The sequence below is a fragment of the Oryctolagus cuniculus genome, chromosome 5 (assembly GCF_964237555.1).
Source record: "Oryctolagus cuniculus chromosome 5, mOryCun1.1, whole genome shotgun sequence".
NCBI lineage: Eukaryota > Metazoa > Chordata > Mammalia > Lagomorpha > Leporidae > Oryctolagus > Oryctolagus cuniculus.
The window spans coordinates 124583612-124596179 of NC_091436.1; the positions used below are offsets into that span (position 1 = coordinate 124583612).

General features: G+C 54.7%; 1 protein-coding gene across 5 annotated transcripts in view; it reads right to left on the reverse strand.

Annotated features, from left to right (window-relative positions):
• Nucleotides 1–247: 247 nt before the first annotated feature.
• Nucleotides 248–12568, reverse strand: part of RUNX2 (RUNX family transcription factor 2) — a 358973-nt gene continuing 346652 nt past the window's right edge. For 2 of the 5 annotated variants that reach the window (XM_051855668.2, XM_070074038.1), the window contains exon 8: nt 254–1306. In XM_051855668.2, the coding sequence (XP_051711628.2) occupies nt 705–1306 (602 nt within the window). In that variant the 3' untranslated portion in view covers nt 254–704. Of the gene's footprint in view, nt 1307–12568 lie in introns of all 5 variants that reach the window. The other 3 variants (XM_070074034.1, XM_070074039.1, XM_070074031.1) reach the window with 3 other exon arrangements.

Sequence of the window (12568 nt, forward strand, 5' to 3'; positions counted from 1 at the left end):
GTTTCCACTCTGGTCCTGAGGAAAGGGGGGTGGGTGCTGTTACCAAACTTAGGGACACGTCGGGGCTTTAGACCAGAGCCATCAGGAGGTATTCTTCAGAAGCCTGAGAAAAGCCGCACTGGGACAGAGGCTAAGAGCAGAAAGCAGGGGGTGAGGGCACAGGGAGAAGTGTGTGTGGAGAGGCCAACGCCCAGAAAATGAATATATATAAAGACTTTATTTAGTATACAAAATACTTTCTTATTCAAAAGAAAGACTTAAATACCCCCCACTCCCCCCAAATACATCACTTTCTTACACTTCTCTATTTTTTTCCAAACTTCTTGAAATGTGGTTATAACAGGAAAAAAAAATAAATTTATGTTTCCAAAAGATAAATTTTAACAAAAGAAACGTGTGCAAGTGACCCTCAAGGCCGCAGTAGAGGAAGCCTGAGGCTCTCCCACCTGCGCCTTCCTCAGGTGTCCGGCGTGAAGGGGCCACGCGCCGTCTGGGAGCCCCGGACACCACCAACCTGAGGCTGTGAGAAGGGGCATTGGAAGGGTCCGGGTAGAGTGGCTGCAGGCTAGGCTGCACCAGCCGTCCAGGCTCGCGTGCAAGGCCATGTCCATTCCCGGCTGAGCTCTCTCGCTGAGTTTGCGAGGCTCTGGGACACAGGCATGCGGGGAGTGTCCCTTTGTCCCAGGCGGCCCGGCCTCGCCAGATCAGTTGGCATCCGGGGAATCGGGCAGGGGCTGCGGCGGGGGCCCCAGGGACGAGGCCAGTTTGGTGAGGGCCCTGGCTATGACGTCCAGGTGCCCGTTCATCGTCCGCAGCTCCACCAGGATGTCCCCGACGTTGGCCTCCAAGCTCGCGGCGGCAGCGGCGGGCCGGGCGCAGGGCGACGGCGAGGCGCCCGGGTCCTCGGCCGCCTCCTCCCTGCCCGCTGCTCCGGGGCGCGGGCCGCGGCCCCTCTCGGGGCCCTGGGCCGGCGCCAGGCGCTCCCGCTCCTCTGCCCGGACGCCGGGAGAGGTGGCCGAGGGGCAGGCGGGCAGCCAGTCGAGGCGCGCGGCAGCGTCAGGAGAGGTGGCCACCACGGCGTAGAGGCCCGCGCGCCGGGGAGCGCCTGGGCCAGGGGGCGCGGCGGCTGCGGGCAGCGGCGGCAGCAGGGCGGGCAGCACGGCGGCGGCAGCGGGGCCGGGGGAGAAGGCCTGGGGCTCGCAGGAGGAGGCGGGCGACGGCAGGGCGGCGGTGGAGGGGCCCGGCTCCTCGGAGGAGAGGAACAGGGTGGTGGAAGACTGGGAGTCCAAGGTGCTGGGCTCTGAATCTGTCAGGGAAGAAAGGAGAGAGGGGTCACTCCGCAGTCCTGCCCGCCAGCGTTTGTGGGAGTGCCCGGTGTGTGCGCCCGGCTCCGCGCTGGGTACTCAGGGAGAGGGGATTTGTTGGCTGTCCCCAGGGCCCTGGTAATGTGGTCAGGCGGGGTGGCGTGCGGTGTGCCACGGAAGCCAGGAGTGGTGCTAGAGAGGGCAGCCTGGGGCACGGGCTGTCCAGGGAGCTAAGAAGGGGTCCCGGGCAGGGGACCAGGGCGCAGTTTATCCAGAGGCAACCTGGCCCAGGGCAGTAGGGAGAAGACCGGAACAGAAGGCCTCTTCCCTGAGCTTCCCAGAAGCGGGAGGTGTTGGACATGACTGCTCCACTGCCTGGGCAAATCCAGAGCCTCAGCCTGAAACCAGAAAGCGTTCAAGGCCCACAACCTGAAACCCTTCGTCGTGTTGGGCCAGAAGAGGCCCTGGGACCCCCGGACAAGCCCCATCCTCCTTGGGGACTTTCATTTCCCCCATGGGACGAGGTCAGGCCCAGTGATCTGTGGGACCAGCTGAGTCCACAGTGGGCCACACCTGAAGACCTGGGAGCGCTTTCCACACCTACCTTTGTTCTCCCCTAATCTCCCGGGCCTCTGGCTAGAAAGTGGGCCGCAGCTCTTTGTGACTGGTACGGAAACGAGGTTTACCAACCTCAGATCAAAGGCTCCACATCAATGCACAGGGCCCAGTTGCCACCTTTGGTGGATGGTCCATGCTCGCGCTGGAAGCGGTTCTGAGCCTTCCCGGAGCCAAGTCTCTGAAGCCTCCCCTCCACGCCTACCCCCTACCAGCTCCAGTGTCTGGGCTGGGTTCTCCGCATTGTGCATGTGGGTGTCCACCCTTACGCCCCACCCTGGAGGGAGTCTGGGCTTTTCAAAGGCAGAACTGCTGAGTACCTCTGCTTATTATGTTGGAGAGAGTGACATGATGAAAGAGGCCGTGAGTAAACGCATCTGCCGCCGCCGCATGTGAACACGTGTGCTCTCCTCGTCATGGGTGAGCTGCTGCTCGGCTGGCGTCTGGCTGAGGCTCGGAGAAGCCCTTGGCAGCGAGTGTGAGCTCGGTTCCTTGCCTGTCCTAACTCCGGGGGCCTCACAGAGCTCTGGGAATTCCATCTGGTGGGGCCAGAGGGGCAGCGATTCCTCACGTGACAACATTGACACGGAAGCCACCAGTGCGCCCGAGGCTTCTCTGACAGGCATTTCATGGGCACTTCCTGCTGTGTCACAGAACTGCCTCTCCTCCACCCAGATGAAAGTCCCCCCGGCCTCTGTGGTGAGCTTTTGTAAACCAAGAACCACAGACACTTCTAGAACTATAGCTATGCTGAATTGAAAATGATTTTTAAAAATCAAAAAAAAGAAAGAAAGCAACTCCACAAGCTGCTCTGTTTTTACTTGAGAAAGATATCAGTGAGCTTCCCAGCAACTCCTGTAGCACACGAGAGACCTGTGTATTCAATCAAACGGAAGTCTGGCTTGTCAAAGAAAGCGAGCCAGTACACAGAGTGTTCTGGGGCAAGGCCATGGTCTTCCCCTGGGCGATGGCAGATCAGGGCTGGGGCCCGAGACCCTGGCTTTCTGACTGGCTCCCAGGTGATATGAATCCCGCTGGTCTGAGGACCACACTTGGAGTAGCAAAAGGGGGTGGGACAAACGCATGAACTTGGCAATAAGGCAGAGGTTCATGATCGGAGAAACCAGAGTAACCATGGGGTAGAGAAGCAACCTGGAAGCCAATATGATCATGAAGGTAACCACAGAGATGAGGCGGATTTGTCCGGGCTGCCAGGGGTGGAAGAGTGGTGACCCGCCATGAGCTTAACAGACCCCGGAAAAGTCCCAAATGGAGACGTGCCCGCTGATTGCAGAGGTATTCTGAAGCAGCACACCCATTCTCATTATTTCAGCTCAAAGTTCACGAGTGAGAGCTGTCGGGACCCTACCCAGCTGGACCGGTGAGTAGGACCGAGAAATAGAAACCCCTTTTTCGTAGATGCATCCCTGCCTAGAACTTTCTCCTGGCTGTCGGGAAGCTCTGGTGGCAGCCCTGCTCGAGCTGAAATGTGAGGCAAATGACTGGCAGCTCTCTCCCATGCAAGCAGGCACTCATTTTCTCTTTGAGTGGGTGCAGGGCCTTTGCAGTCAGCATCAGTTTTGTGCATCATGGTGGGGGCTGTCAGGTGCACGGGGCTGAGTTCATCAAACTGCCTAATTCCCTCCGCTGCCTTCTGCGTGTGACCTCCGGATAATTTAGGCATCTGTTGTTGTTGCTAACTAGGAGGCTAAGCCTGATGAAAACGAGGACATTGCTGATTTCATTCTCTGCTGCATCACCAGGAGCTAGTCTGCTCAGTAAACTGGTCAAATCAATGCCCATACAATCATCTTCCACGTGGAAACACAACTCCACACACGATAAACTGATCCAGCTACACATCGTGGGCCATTCGGTGCTCTGATTATTAATGGTGCCCGTGAGGTATTTGGGGCGTGCCTATACCGCAAATAGATCCCTTGTTTGTCTCATATTCACCTGTAACGGAGCACCCTGTCCTCTTTTCTGGCAACCTTTTAGGAAGTCAGCGTTTCCATCTTGTTTCATTGATGAGGAAACTCAAGCAAGAGAAGAGCTAAGAGTGTTCACAGAATTTCAGAGTTAGAAGGAACCGCTGCTGTAGTCTGGGCTCACTGCTTAAAATGCGGACAATTGAGAGAAAGGGATTTGCTATTTAGTGACATAGCGAAGAACAGAACTGAGAGCAGGGAGAACAGACACTCCTCCCTCCTAGTCATTCCTTCCTGATCACTCGGACATGCAGCAAGTGTGTATTGAGGGCCTTCTGTGTGCCAGGTGCCCTAGAAGGCTCTGGAGACACAGCTGAGCCAGACAGGGTCTCCCCCCCAGGAAGGAGCAGACAGGGCCATGTGCCCCCCATGCTCCTACAGGCTGTCAGGCGTTCAGATTGGGCAGTGATGTGACAGAGCCACACAGCAGATGCCAGTGGCGATTTAGTTAGCACTGATCTGTTCACGGGCTTTAAGCCTCACTCCATTTGGGACTTTGCTTGGGTCTCTTAAGGTGGTCTGTTACAGTGGAGGTTAACTAAATTTCAGTGATTCTTGTTCTCCATTCCAGTTCTAGAAAGATCATTGCCAAAGTTGATTGTGAAAGAAAACTGTAGTCTCAGTCTCTCAAAAGAACTGCAAGTTAAAATAATAAGTTGCAATTTTTCACTCAGGTGAGTACTTGCTGTGGCCAGCATTACCAGGAGACAGGTGGTCGACTGCAGTGTGGTCAGCCGGCCACTGTGTGGAGTGGGTGGGTGCAGCCTTTCCAGAAATCAGCTGTGATGCATGTGTTCCATTGCTTAGTGAACAGAGGCAACCCCCCAAGTGGTGTCAGGTGATGGGCTCAGCTGCTAATACTAAAGATGGGGAAAAAGCACGTAAAGATGCGAGAGGTGATTTCCTGAACTTTCTAGAATCTTCAAAGATTCCTCCAGTGACCGTGCACAGATACGCCTCCTCTCATCTGCAGAAATGACTGCTTCCTGCCAAGCTGGCATGTCAAGGCTGTCTGACTTTGTGGCTGGAAGCTATGCAGTTTGAAAGGTGGAGCTCTCTTTTCTATATACCATTTTTATACCCAGCTGGCATATACCCTGTTGTCACCACTGATACCTACCAGCCAGAGGACACCTGTGGAAGAGGAGGAATATGCTAGCAAGCTGTGGGAACCTGAGATTTATTTGCAACAAAACCCTTCCAATCATGACCCTAAAACCTGGTCTTCTCACTGCCTGCCCCTTCTCAGGAAATGGCCTTCTGTTTGTTCAACCAAGTACCCAAGGCTATGCTTGACCCCTCTCTTTCCCTTACTCCCTAAGCCCAGTGAACCAGCAATTGTTGTCAGCTCTATCTTCAAAATATACCCAGTCTCTGAACACCTTCTGTCCCCAGGCACTGGCCCAGCTGCCAGTGCTGGGGAAAATGGCTCTCCTCAGTCCCATGCCAGTGTTTTCTTATCCAGACCTGATGCCTACTCAGTTTGAATGAATTCTTTAAAATTATCCATTTGCTTGACTGTATCTCCCAAGCCCTCCTGGCCACCGCTTATCACTTGTTCCAGGAAATTCCTTTGCCTAAGTCCTGGCCCTCTTTTCTATGTACTTTTTAAATAATATCAAAGATTATTCACTGATTCATTCAACAAATACTTATTTGAATACCCATAGCATGCCAGGTAGGATGCTCCATTGTATGCAAAACCAGGCCTAAACCCTGCCCTCGTCTAGGGGCAGAAAATAATCAAATGATTGTACACACCAAATATGTCATTGCCACCATGATGTGACCTGTATGTGAATGGCAGAAACCCTCTAAAACACAAGGCTTCCTACCTAAGGAAGGCTCCCGGAGGACATGCTGCGTGAACAGAGCTCTGAAGGCTGCAGATAAGTGGGCAGGGAGGGAGGGTGCTGACATGGGAGCAGGGCCTCTGACAGGAAGGTGTGTTTCAGATATGTGGACACCCATGTGAGGTGCCAGCATCTCAGGCAGTAGCTTTACTGGCTACGCTACCATTCCGACCCCTGGCTTGCATTCTGAAATGTTCACCTGTCTACCAGGGGTGGGGTGGAGGCATTCACTGGGAAGGGTGGGGCAGACAGAGTAGGAGAAATTAGGAGGTTGCAGCTGCAGCTGAGAAGTGACAAAATGAGGGTGGCTTTTGTAGCCGTGGTGACACTGGAGAAGCAGAGGAGATGTTCTGGAGACAGCTAGGACGTGGAAACAATGGGACTTCCCGTCGGCAGGGATATGGCAGGTGGGGATAAGAAGATCTCAGGGAGGCGGGTGCCCTACCTGACTGCCGCTGCAGGGCAAGTGTGCAGAAGTCCCACCCCCAGAAGGGACGGTTCCCTGCATCGTTCTCTGGAGGCTGGCTGGCCGCCTCCCAGCCCACACCCAGCCCTCCAGCATAGCTCAGCCCGACACACCTCACCAGCGGCATTTTCCCAAGAGCCTGGAGGGAAGAGAAACTCAGTGGCCTTGGGGGACAGGCGGCTGAGAGGCCCGTGGGATGAGGACAGCCCTGTCTGCAGGAGAAGCCAATCTCTCAGCACCGCAGCTGGGCCCTCGCCTTTGATGGTTGGGACTTGGCTGAGTTGCTGCCCTCACTCTGCAGAACAAACCAGCATACAAAAGGCAGGCCGGAGTGTCTGATGAACTCAGCCCAATAATATTCACTTCTTTTATTTTCCAGGAACGTCATGAGACCCACAGGGCAATCGTACAGTTTTAAGACCTGGTGAGTCAAGTCTACAAATACCTCTGACTCAGTCTCATCCCAAGTTCTCACCAGGCATCTCCCGTGAATGTGGCTCACTCAGCGGGGGAGCTGGAACGGGCCAGCCCCCGCAGTGAAGAGGAGGCTTGGTTTCTTGGGTTTAGAGTTTGGAGAGGGAGCGGGTGAGAAGGGCTGAGATTCCTAACTTGACACTGACTGTGCTCGCCATAAGAGCCAACGTGTATTGAGTGCTTAATAATCAATCCACGCCATGCTTGACCGTTCTGTTCCTTACGGGGAACTGCGAGCCCACTGGCAAGCCACTGAGGAAACTGAGGCCGAGCTGTGTGCCGTCCCCTGCTTGCCTGCACAGAGCTGGGATACGAACCAAGGCAGCTGCTGCCCAGGCTATCGCGTGGGGAGGGGGAGATGAGGAGGGCTGAGAAGGCAGGCGGCCGAGGGCCTGCCGCACTCCAGGCCTGTGCTGCACCACCTTCTCTGTACGTGAAAAGCACCCGGGGCCTGGGTTCATTCAGAGTATCCACGGGTGCTGCCCAGGCACCCTACGCTGTAAAAGTTCCCATAGGCAGCTAGGGACTGCTCAGAGAAAGTGGTTCCTGCATTTTCTCACGTTAACCCAACCATGACCCCATACCCATTTGCCAGTGTGGAAACTGAACCTCCCAGAACGGGTGCGGCTTAGACAAAGCCCATGGCTGACGAGCCTCCTGCCTTGGTCTGCGTCTGGCTGCTCCCACTCCAACCCCTGTGCTCATTCCTGTTCATTCCATTCCCTCTCATGGCGTGGCGTCTTCCATTTTGAAACTGTGTGAGTTCTTGTATACAGAAATCTCTTCTTCGGTTTGTATCTCCTTTGCTCCCGTCCAAGCGCTGGCCCAGGGGCTGCTGAAACCATGGTCTTAGCTACATCCCGGGCTCTGTTACAGGCAAAAGTGCCAGGCTCTCCAAAGAGGTGTCCAGGAGCCCTGGCCAGGATGTAGGCTGGCCTGGCACCACCAGCCTCCACAGCCTCCACCCCTGCGGGCCACTAGCGGAGGCTTAGCAGGCCCAGCCCTGGGGCAACCCTGGGTTTCCAGCCATGTTTGTGACTTCCCATTCACCTCTGTGTAAAGCATCCAGCCGCTAATTTCCTGGTGGCTGAGGGTTGAGCTAATGGGAAAAAGTGTTCACCACCCATTGAGCTAATAAAACAAAATTGCTGGGAAGGGAAAAGGCAGCCACAGGGGACAGACTGAAGCAGCCAGAAGGCACTCCAGCCTGAAGAGTGCACTCAGAGCAGGGAAACTAAAGAAGTACAAGCAGGCACCTGTGCGGCCATGCATAGTGCTTATCCTGCCTTCCACTGAGGAGCACACAGGCCCCTCTCATCTGTTGGCTGTGGCAAATAAACGCAGTCTGTCCCGACAGTGGAATATTATTCAGCCTTTAAAAAGGAAGGTCATTTGGATACAGGCTAACACAACATAGATAACCCATGAAGGCACTGTGCTAAGTGACTGCAAGGTGCTCGCCAAAGTCAAAGCGCAAAATATTGTACAAGTATGATTTCTCTTGTCTGAAGTTCCTGGAGTAGTCCTGGTCACAGACACAGGAAGTGGAATGCTGCTTGCCAGGGGCCGGGGGCAGGGGAGGTAGCGTTTAATGGGTACAGGGCTTCAGAGGAGAAGGATGGAGAAGAAGATGGGTGGGGGTGACACTTTCCCAACAGTGTGAGTGGGCCTCATGCCGTGGACCGTACACTTACGAATGGTAAGAACGGGGGCAAGTGTTCGGGCCAGTGGTTAAGGCACCAGTTAGGACTCTTACGTCTCACGGTGCTCTGGCTCCGGATTCTGGCTTCCAGCTAATGTGAGCCCCAGGAGACAGTGACGATGACTCAGCTAGTTGCGTACCTGACACCCACACGGGAGACCTGAATTGAGTTTCTGGCTCTTGGCTTTGGCTCAGCCCAATCTTGGCTTCTGCCAGCATTTGGGGAGTGAGCCAGCAGACTGAGGAGCCCTCCTCCCCCACCCCACCCCTGTTGCCTCTCAAATAACTTAAAAACTTCAGTGATGAAAATGGAGAGCTGTATGTTGTGTATATTTACCATAATTAAGAGAGAGAGAGAGAGAATGACACCCTAATTCACAACTGAGCCAAGCGAAATTGAAACAAGAGCTACGTATGGCATTTCCACAGATGTCCATAACATGGGAATGCAGAAGAACTGCTGAAAGCTGCGAAAGCTACAGATCAGATGAGGGGCAAACCCCACAAGGGGCTGCTGAGACCAGGGATCCCCGACCCAGTCCCCGAGCCTAAACACAAATGCGTCCTCCAAGATGTGTCGTTTTTCAGTCATTAGGGGGAAAACGTCCATGGTGTGGCCGCACGTTGGAGAAGAGTAAACTCTAGGGTCTGACACTCTAAGAACCACTGTCAGGCCCACTCTGCTTGCATGAGCAAGATCATGGCCACCCTTCTAGCATTTCACAGCCAAGCTGCTGGCTCCTCAGCGCCGAGCATCCCCAGTGGCACACTGGGCACGGATACCAGTCAAGAGCACCCTGATTCAGGTCATCAGCCAAGAGAACCGCCCCCCCTGCACGCTACACCCTACTCCCACTGCTCCTGGAAGGTAGGGACCGCCTCCCACCTCTCCCCTCTGCCTGGGACGCTCTGCCCCGGGGTGGCTTCCTGGCTGTCTCCCTCATCGCCTCCATGCTTTGTTCAGGGTCACCTTCTCCAGAGCCTTCTCCTGGCCACCCCCTGCCAACCCCGCTCCTCTTCATCAGCTTTCAGACACTGTCACCACCCTCTCACATCCGTGGGGCACCCCAGGTGCAGGGAACCACACACACAAACCGGTGAGGCTTGGGCGATGGCGGCCTGCCTTGAACACAGACAGCAGTGGCTGGAATGAAGGCTGCACAGGGCCGCAGCCTTTCATCAGATGGCTTCCGAGGTCACCAGGACAGAGGGCAGAGGGAGCTTGTCTACCAGGCTTAGGAAGCTGCACTTTGGCAGGCAAGGGTGCGCCATCAAAGCATTTTAAGTAGGGGAGCGATCAATTAGATTTGTGTTGTTAAAAGGTTACTCTGGTGGTCGGCACAATGGAGGCCACACTGGAAGCTTGAGGCTGGAGGCTGAGACCAAATGCAAAAGTAACCTCCTGGATGTTGAACGAGTTACGGTGACGTTACATTACAGAGGAACAGGGGAATGAAGTCCATCCAACCAGTATTAGAAGCAGTTGGGGCCAGTACTGTGGCACAGCGAGTTAACGCCCTGGCCTGAAGTGCCGGCATCCCATATGGGTGCCAGTTCTAGTCCTGGCTGCTCCATTTACAATCCAGCTCTCTGCTATGTCCTGGGAAAGCAGTAGAAGATGGCCCAAGTTCTTGGGCCCCTGTACCCGTGTGGGAGACCGGGAAGAAGCTCCTGGTTCCTGGCTTCGGATCGGCGCAGCTCCGTCCTTTGTGGCCAATTGAGGAGTGAACCGTCTGATGGAAGACCTCTCTCTCTCTCTCTCTCTCTCTCTGCCACTCCTCTCTCTGTAAAACTCTGACTTTCAAATAAATAAATAAATCTTTAAAAAGAAAGAAAGAAAGAAACAGTGTTTTAAAAAAAAGGAGCAATTTTTTTTGTTTTTTGAGGTTTTGTTTTTTTTTTTTTTTTTTTTTTTTTTTGGTCTAGGAATAGATTGAGCTTCAGCAAAAAAAAAAAAAAAAAACTTTGCTGCCACCCTTTGTGACAACGCCTTGGATGCTGGCTGCAGCCTCCATCAGGTTGGCCACCCTCGGCCTTCGCTGCATCACCATTCAGTAGAAGCCAGCGTGGGTTTTATGGGATTGTTTGTTAGGCCCCGAGCCAAGCTTTTCTACTCGCTCAGGCAGGGCTGCTTTGCCAGCTCCTCAATTGGCTGTTTTTTGACGTCTAGGGTGTGAAAGATATCTCTATGTGTCTCCGTGAGCACACCCAATCTGGAAGGAGACGCGCGGGACGATATATAATATTTTTATGTGATGTCTTGAAGAGCTGTTTATACAACCCCTATATTCTTTGGCATGAGCATTTCTGTAGCATGGAGAAAGGAAGAGACAGGACGAGAAAGCTGCTCTGACACCGCAACTGGCTTTGGCTCACGAAGCAGAATTCAAAATAGATTATGTTCCTGAGAGATGCCTCCAGGGTTGAACAGTTCCCAGATCAACTCATTTAATCTTTCCTCCTACAGGGTCACTCACCTTTGAACTTCACAGTTCTTTATAAACTACCCATTACAAAAGAACGGTGAGGGACAGCACAGCACTTCCCTGGGGAAGCTGAGTCTCCCTGCCACCCCCCAAACCCCAGAGGTAGCGCTCAGCAAAGGGGCCATCTCCTTGTAAAAAGCAGGCTGCTTGATGAACTCGATGGCGAGGGCCGCGTTGTAAAGATGGCATCTGGCCTTTAACAAGGCCAGGAAGCCCGGAGTGGAGCCAGCTGGGTAGTCTGAACAAACCCAAGAATATTAGAACCCCGGGGTCACATGGAGCTGGGACGCCTCCAGGAAGGCAGGCAGGAGAGACAGTCTGGCGAGGGGCTGGGGAACAACTGGAGCCCTGCACTGCCAGCTCTGTGTGGATAAACAAGAGGGATGGGCAGAAGGAGGGGCAGCTCTGCGGGGCAGAGGGCAGCTCTGTGCCTGGCCACTCGGGGCTGCCTTGGGTCCTCTTTGCACCACGGGGCTCTGGGAGCTCTGTGGGCAGCCAGGTGCGGCAGGTGTACGGCTCAGCCAGCCAGAACAGGCAGCTCAAAGTTGGTTCCACGACCCCACCTGAGCACGCCCTGGCCCTGCACTGAGGAAGGAAGCCGTGGGACACGCCATCTGGGAGAGGAGGGGAGGTGATGGCCCCCATCTCCTGAAGCAGGCAGCAGCCTGATTTTTGGACAAGGATGTTCAGTTTGTCAGGGGCAGAGCAAAGGAAATAACTCAGGCTCCTTCGGGGGCCCTCCGTGGTTTCCGGGAGCATGGTGACCATGCCCAGCCCTGCACACGCTGGCAAGCATCTGTGAACTGGGTGAGCCTGTTGCCTGAGCAGTCCATGTGGTCCCAGGAGCAGCCCCCTGCTCTCAAAGGCTGGCTGGTGCTCCTGCTGTCTGCTACCGTGCATGACCATGGCCCCCCCTGCCCTGAGGAGCAAACAGTCCTAAGGATGGCAGGACCAGCGAGGGCTCTCTAAATGTCCTATCCGGGCACTTTTCCTGTGCAGTCCTTTGTTCTAAGAATTCCTCTGAGGCCGGACCTCCCAGCCTTGCCACTGTGTCTCTCCCTCAGGAAATCTTTTCTAATTTGGGTCCGAGCTCCCCTTTCCTGCGTTCCATGCCATTCTTCCTAATGATAACCTTTCGTGCCAGCCTCAATTATATACAAAGCTCAACTGAGCAGCCCCAAGTCTAAATTTGGCCCCGTCCATTGGAAATGGAGCCTGGGCATCATGTTTGTTTCAAAAGGGGGGGATGCTAACTGCTCCCCATCAGGAAACAGCCACGGAAGCAGGCCGGGGGCGGGGTGGGGGGGGATGCCTTTTGCAAAAAGAAAAGTCTGGAATGAAGAAACAGACCAGCACTGGCTGCCCCTGCTCACCGGGGCTGGGGGCTGATCCTGCCTCTTGAGCCAGGCCTGACGGCCCTGCCACAGGCACGCAGAGGCGACCGGTGTGCTTTGATTTTTCCTCCAGCCTGACCCTACCTTTGCTCTCACTGCAGGGTTAGCAGAGGGTGAAATGAGAGCATTCGCCAGGAATTTCCTGACTTCTGTGAATTTTTCTCAAGATCTGGCGGTGAGTCAACGTGATGCGCTTGTGACACATGGTAGAACTCGCAGCGGCTCCCCCTCCCCTCTGGGACGCCAGGAAAAGCCCCTCCCTGCTGAGTGACTCAGGGTGAAA